The sequence below is a fragment of the Littorina saxatilis genome, linkage group LG5, assembly GCF_037325665.1.
Source record: "Littorina saxatilis isolate snail1 linkage group LG5, US_GU_Lsax_2.0, whole genome shotgun sequence".
Lineage (NCBI taxonomy): Eukaryota > Metazoa > Mollusca > Gastropoda > Littorinimorpha > Littorinidae > Littorina > Littorina saxatilis.
This window is the reverse complement of record NC_090249.1, coordinates 29,409,227-29,417,088: the sequence shown is the minus strand read 5'-3', so window position 1 is coordinate 29,417,088 and position 7,862 is coordinate 29,409,227. Positions and strand designations below refer to the sequence as shown.

Below are 7,862 nucleotides of genomic sequence, written 5' to 3'. Positions count from 1 at the left end.
AAGCATACCCTGACCCCTGACAGGATATTCAACACGGATGAAACCGCTTTGATGACGTCCCTAAAACCGACTAAAGTCTTGGCGCAGTCGGGAGTAAAGCAGGTGTCTCAGGTAGTGTCACAGGAGAGAGGTGAACTTGTTACTATGTTGGCAATTGTCAATGCCATTGGAAACAGCATCCCGCCTTGTCTGATATTTCCGCGGGTGAATTTCCATGACCATATGACAATAAATGCACCTCCAGGGACAAAAGGACTGGGTTCACGTTCTGGCGGCTGGATGACAAAGTCTCTGTTTGTGGAATGTTTGGAACATTTTACTGAGCATGTCAATTGTTCGCCTGACAACAAGGTCTTGCTGATACTGGATAACCACGAGTCCCACATTTCCCTGGCAGCTATCAACCATTGCAGGGAGAAGGGGGTGGTGCTATTAAGCCTTCCACCACACTGTACACATCGGATGCAACCCCTTGATGTCGGAGTGTTCGGGCCTTTGAAAACTGAATACAACAAGGCCCTGTCAAGGTGGATGTACATGCATCCGGGGACGAGGACCACGATTCATCATGTGTCCACCATTCTTGGGAGTGCATATCCCAGAGCTTTCCGAATGGAAAACATAATCAGCGGCTTCAAAGCCACAGGAATCTATCCTCTTGACAGTGAGATGTTCTCCAAAGAGTTAGCAGAGGAAGCCGAATCGGCTCACCTACAAGAACAACCCCAAGAGCCGACTTGCCAACAAGAACAGCTACCAGAACCGCCTCATCAACAAGAACAACCACCAGCGTCGCCTCTCCAACAAGAACAACCACGAGCGTCGCCTCTCCAACAAGAACAACCACCATCTCCTCCAATATCAGTAGAAGAAGTAGAATCTAGCTTCTCCCATGCACCAGCAGATGTAAGACCACACGCTAGTGTTCCGAAAAACTCTCGCAAGCGTAAAGGACGACCTTTGGGATCCAGTCGCATTCTCACTGATACACCAGAAAAGAACATCATTGAAGAAAACGTCAGTGCAAAGAAAAAGAAAGCAGAGAAAACAGCATCTCAGTCCAGAAAAAGAGCGCCATCACAACCTGCCAAGGCCACTGCAAGAAGATCAAAGACACCACGAACAGTTCTACAGGCAACCTACCATCAGGGATCCAGTGTATTTAATGACCGAACGAGGGGCAGACAATGTGTTGGAATGGCCACTTCTGCGGTTGCCTATGCTGAGATCAAAGACATGTCGACGTGGACGAAAGAAGACCTGGACCTAGTTTTGCTTTTCGGCGACTACATGTACCAGAAAATGTTGGATGATGAAGAAGACAACGTACAAGGATATCTTCAACTGTCGGATATACCAGCACAGATCAACCTTTTTAATAAGAATTTTCATGTCTCCCGATCTGCACATGCATGTGGCGTGGTTGGTCTCGGTCCGTCATTCAGTGAGGCTTTTTCGTTGAGCGGAGCAATCAAGAGAGCATTTGACAACTTCCCATCCATGATACTCGTGTTGAAGGAAACATCCGTGATGATACACAAATCCACAGACAGTTTCTGGCTGTTTGACTCGCATTCACGCAATCAGAACGGCATGCCAAGCGCGAACGGGAAGGGCGTCCTGATGAAATTTCAGGATCTTGATGACCTTTTGAAGTTCCTGACTGAAATGTCAAAAGCAATCAGCTCTGGTGTGGTCACATTTGACTCTGCAGGATTTCAGGTTACCGAAACTGATGATCAACCAGAGCAGCAGCCCCCTGATCAGCCAGAACAGCAGCCCCCTGATCACCCAGAACAGCAGCCCCCTGATCAGCCAGAGCAGCAGCCTCCTGATCAGCCAGAGCAGCAGCCTCCTGATCAGCCAGAACAGCAGCCCCCTGATCAGCCAGAACAGCAGCCCCCTGATCAGCCAGAGCAGCAGCCCCCTGGTCAGCCAGAACAGCAGCAACTACAACCAGAGCATGTAAAACAATTGGTTTAGTCGTCATAACTTATTGAAAAGATATTTGAAAGAGAGTATCGAAATGTTAAGTGTTTCGTAAGTTTCTCAACCTTTTTTTATCTGGATTGATTTGATTTTTCCCTTGACAGAGTATAGCTGGAATTCCATTCAGATGGGCAAAATATGCGAACAATCATATTTATTTACCTAACAACAAATACTGTGTTCAATGCAGTGGATGAATCTGTTAGTGAACCAGTTATATTTTGCTACAGTAATTCAAATATAATTATATTTTGTTCTGTCAGGAAGATGAAGACGTGGTCTGCATGTTCTGCTTGGAGTCATGGGGAAAGTCCAAGCCGAACGAGCCGTGGATTTGCTGCTCCGTGTGCAACCAGTGGTGCCATGAGCAGTGTGGCCAGATAGATGACCCCACATCATACAAATGTGACTTTTGTTTAGAATAAATGGAAGGCAAAGGTTTAAGGCAAGGTACTAACTTACTAAGGTACCATGATTTGGTTCTTCTGCCATGGATGTTACTTAAACATACTTTTAAGTGTTATTTTTCTGAACGGTTTATTTTTACCTGTGGCAAAAGGTCAATAAGCAAGTCACTATGTTGGTCGATCGGTAAAAAAATTACCTTCTACGTTGAAAATGGTTAATAATGGTGGAAAATGGTTTCTTGTTTTTGAATTACTCAACTAGTATACTTTGTGTATGGGGCAGTTTGGGACAAAGCAGGGGCAGGGTGGGACGGGGCAGGGTAGGACAGTCCCACCCTGCCCCACAGTGTGTCCCAGCCTGCCCCACTTCGTCCCATCCTGCCCCGGATTTTGTTTCATTTTCAACGGTTATTTGCTTAAAAATGGCATATTTAATATCAAATTAAGTTACGTTTTTATGTTTTTAATTCAATAAAGTTTATAAAAAGATCGTATTTGTGTTTATTTTGAAAATTAGGTGTTAGAAAATTGCAATTGATTAAAAAAATTAAAAAAAGTCCCACCCTGCCCCAGTCTCCCTTACTTGTCCAGCCCCGCAATGAGATAGTGTGTGTGTGAGAGTGTGAGGGTGTGTGTGTGTGAGAGAGAGAGAGAGAGAGAGACAGACAGACAGACAGACAGACAGACAGACAGACAGACAGACAGATGTTACCGCTCGTACACACACTGAATTACAACGCCACGCGCGGTATTCTGATAAATACTATACATTTTCATCTTTCAATGAAAAAAAGTAGGTATATTATAAGAACATTAGTAACTACAGACACAAAAAAGATATATATATACTGATTTGTATTATAATGCTTAATAGTTTTTGTTCTTGTTTTCTTACTCATCTCGCTTGTGTGTGTGTGTGTGTGTGTGTGTGCAGGTGTCGTCCTGCATGTGGGCGTGCGTGCAAGCGTTTCGTCTGGTGAGAGCCCGCATACGTTGGTACGTACGTGCGTGTGTGTGTGTGTGTGTGTGTGTGTGCGCGTGTATGACACGTGTTTTTGCGTGCGTACGGTTGTGTGTGTGTATGTGTGTGTGTGTGGATTCTTTTTAGGAAAAAAAGATTGTTCCACTCATTCCTTATTTGGATAATACAATATCACAGATTCAGTGTATACCCCGGTCACACAGAGACGCCGCTTCTACTCCGTTGTAACATTGTCGGAGAGCGTGACCAATCGTGGGCCAAACGGTGGAGGATCTCCATGAGCGTGGTTTGGTCGGGGTGGAATCTCAGTGCTAGGTCGCGAACCTGCACGCTCTCCCTACGCTTATTTTGAACTGCACAAAACAAGCGTAGCCGGGTCTGGGCGCAGTACAGTCGTGATGTAGATTTTTTTATGTCACGATTGGCCACGCTCTCGCGCTCTTTTCCGTCGTAGCAGAAGCGGCGTCTATATTATGTGACAATGGTATTGGTGCCATGTGCTGGATTTTGCCGGCGATATGCCCCGATTTGATAACTTTTTCAGATCGGCGTGATTGGCATGGTCGTGGTAAGGACGCAGCGCTGTGTGACCGGGCCCTTATCTGGAAATGGCAAATAAGTCAAATAAGCCCTGCTTAAGTGCAGGTTTTTTTTCTGCGTGGGTCCCGATCTAATTTTGGTTATTTGTTGAGCCTTGGAGACGAAGAAGGTCTTAGAAACCACATTCGTAACTTTTACAGCGTAAGCCAGTACTGATTCTGAATCAAGGTTTTTTTTATGATTAGACTGACCTATTTTCCTTCGTTGACCAGCAGACTGAAGTAACGCTCGACAGATTGATGGATTTACGAACACAAAATAATTATTCTTTGCCGTTCATCTACAGCAGTAACCCCGACACACAGAGTCATTAGTGGCCAACTTTTGTCTTCGTTTCTGTCGTAATAACCGATTTCAAAACAAGTTTGTTTGTTTGTTTGTTTGTTTGTTTAACGCCCAGTCATATCAGGGCGGTGCTGCTTTGACATATAACGTGCGCCACACACAAGACAGAAGTCGCAGCACAGGCTTCATGTCTTACCCAGTCACATTATTCTGACACCGGACCAACCAGTCCTAGCACTAACCCCATAATGCCAGACGCCAGGCGGAGCAGCCACTAGATTGCCAATAAAGTCTTAGGTATGACCCGGCCGGGGTTCGAACCCACGACCTCCCGATCACGGTGCGGACGCCTTACCACTAGGCCAACCGTGCCGGTTTCAAAACAAGTGCGAAAGGCTCAGGGATATAAACAAATAAAAATAAAAAAAAGATAAATCAAATTTTTAAAAAGGAAGAAGTATAATTGTATTGCACAGTTAAAGTGTGATTTTTGACAGACATTCACTCCTACCGTTTCATTGTCTCTTCGTAACTGTCGTAAAAATTGAGTTTCACAACAGGCAAGGAGGTGACAGATGCGCTCCACTATGACAGATGCGCTCCACTATGACAGATGCGCTCCACTATGACAGATGGCTCCACTATGACAGATGCGCTCCACTATGACAGATGCGCTCCACTATGACAGATGCGCTCCACTATGACAGATGCGCTCCACTATGACAGATGCGCTCCACTATGACAGATGCGCTCCACTATGACAGATGCGCTCCACTATGCATGTGTGGTTTGAGGAAACTTTGAATTAAAAAAATAACCTGCACTGCATTTATTAGTGTATAGAAAGATTAAAACTGACAAAAACTTGACATTATTTTGAGTTCGAAAGTTTTACACCACTCCAGCCTTGATTTTAGATGATTTTTTTACAGGAGGGAAGGGGGAGGTGGTAACGGGAAGAAGAGGGGGCTAAGTGCGGTGAGGGGATATGAGTTTAGATGTTTATAATAAGTATTTTTATTGTGCGTGCATATTGAATTTATTGTTTTATGTTGTTACTATTTATGTTGTTTGTTGTTTGATGTTATATATGCATACACCACGCATTCATTTCTCATTTGAAATAATAAAGGTTTTTTTTATGTCTATGTCAAAAGTTTCCTATGCTAGGGTGGGGGTGGCGTTTTCCTTATTTGAAGAGGAAGGGAGTATGGAGAAATCTAAATTTGTTATCGTTTCTCAAAAAGACTTATGTTACGCGCACGCTCATATCTCTTGACCAAGATGTTCCCACGCGTTCCCTCTAATGGAGTTTCACACACTGACCGCCCACCGATGTTTTTTGAGGAAATGTTTTATCTTTCAGCGAATGCCTTGATTCACGTTTTTACTGTCCACTGGTGCCAGATTTAGAACGAGTATACTAAAATCGTCGTGGGAGCGACAGCTGTATCAAAATGTGGAGGCAAATTATCAGGCCGGTGTATCTGTTATTTCCTACGCATTTACGAGTCTTTAATTTGTTGTTATTGAGTGAAACGGTAGTGTGGTTGCATCAGTGGTGGTAAAACACCACACACGCACACACACGCACGCACGCACGCACGCACGCACGCACTGGCACACACACATGCACGCACGCACGTACTCACTCACAAACAGACACACACACACACACTCGCACACACACACTCGCACACACACACACACACACACACACACACACACACACACACACACAAACAGAGCCATGCACGGACACATAGATACAGAGACAGACAGAGAGACAGACACAGAGACATATATACAGATACAGCGAGATAAAGAGAGAAAAGGAAATCGTCTATGCGCGTGTGTACGACTGTCTGTGCGTTCGTTCCGATGAAGTTAAATGTTCTTCATTGTCAACGGCCCTTTACGACCAGCTGCAAAATCAATTATTCTAATTCTTTGGAGAAGCTGGACTATTATGTTGCACAAATCCAATATGCCAGACCAAAATTTGATTTCCGAGATACCAGCATTCAATATTTTATGCAAACGAAATCCAGAGAGCCGCAGTTTCCGAAAAAAAATAGATGAATGAAAAAACGCCGTTGCTAAGATTAACGCCTACCTCTTTTCTGTTTTTACTTTTTTTTTCTACAGTGCAAGCAGTTGGACAAAAATTAGGATACAAGCAATTAGGATAAAAATGCAATTATAAAACATATATTTTATGTTATCGAAAAGTCAAATCATCGAAACACACACACACACACACACACACACAAACGCACTGACGCACGCATGCATGCACGCGGCGCGTACGCACGCACGCACGCACGTACGCGCACACGCACTCATGCGCACATGCACTCACACATGTATACATATATTCACGGGCTACACAGCTTCGAAATCATGAAGAATTAATATCTTTCGAAAGAGGTGCTGGCCCTCCCTTTGTTTAAATGGAAGCCGCTGTAAAACAAAACTAAACAAACCACCACCACAATAAGAAACCGAACAACAACAACAACAACAACAACAACAACAACAACAACATGTGTTTGTGACAGTACACCCACAAAGCTATCCCTTACAGGAGTACTGCAGCTTGAACAGAGCACAGTACATTACCTGCAATCCAAGTCTCACCAACGTCTACCCAACAGCAGAAGAGCCCATAAATCCATACCCCCAGGGAACGTTGAAAGAAACAGCGGTACGTAGCATAGCTACAGCACAAAAGTGAAGTTCTGCATCACTAGAGTGCTAGTCCATATGGCAATCCGAATGGTGCAAAAGTCCCTTTTAGCTCTTGATGTCTAAATAACACATTATTTAGCTAAATAACGCGTTATTTAGCTAAACAATGCTTTATTTAGCTATATCATGCATTATTTAGCTAAATAATGCATTGTTTAAATTAAACAATGCATTATTTACAGATACAGAAAAAAGAGAGCCCAGAGCACTAAATAATGCATTGTTTAGCATAAATAAGAGATTGTGTTTGTAAATAACTCATTATTTATAAATAATTACGCGTTTACTCTAAACAATATATTATATGTAAATAAAGTGTTATTTAAATAAATAAAATATTATTTAGATAAATAAAATATTATTTATCTAAATAAAATATTATTTAGATAAATAAAATATTATATGTAAATAAAATATTATTTATCTAAATAAAATATTATTTATCTAAATAAAATATTATTTAGATAAATAATTTATTATTTAGATAAATAATTTATTATTTAGATAAATAATTTATTATTTACTGTTTTTGCCTTGAAATAGTATTATTACACTAAATAATGCTTTATATAGCTATATAATAGGTTTCCGCTATATAATTCATGATTTGGTAAATAATACATTATATACCGTAAATAAAATATTATATACCGTAAACAATTCATTGTTTAGCGCATCGCGAAGCCGTTTTTTCTCTTGTTGTTTTTTTCCACGTGTTTCCGTGGATCCACGAGAGCTCTGTTGATTCTCAAACTGACCAATCAGACAACTAGCATCTGTACACTAATTAAAGTCCCATTGTTGAGTGTGACGAAAACTCGTGGTGACGATTTTAAAACATGTTGGGT

The 7,862-nt window shown here is 42.2% G+C and overlaps 1 protein-coding gene across 1 annotated transcript in view; it reads left to right on the top strand.

Annotated features, from left to right (window-relative positions):
* LOC138967726 (uncharacterized) overlaps window positions 1-3,659 on the top strand; it is a 4,943-nt gene extending 1,284 nt beyond the window's left edge. Inside the window, exons 2-4 of the mRNA XM_070340382.1 lie at window positions 1-1,965; window positions 2,253-2,394; window positions 3,556-3,659. The exon at window positions 1-1,965 is cut by the window's left edge and continues 504 nt beyond it. Coding sequence (XP_070196483.1) covers window positions 1-1,965; window positions 2,253-2,394; window positions 3,556-3,659 — 2,211 coding nt within the window. The remainder of the gene's footprint in view (window positions 1,966-2,252; window positions 2,395-3,555) is intronic.
* Window positions 3,660-7,862: the final 4,203 nt, after the last annotated feature.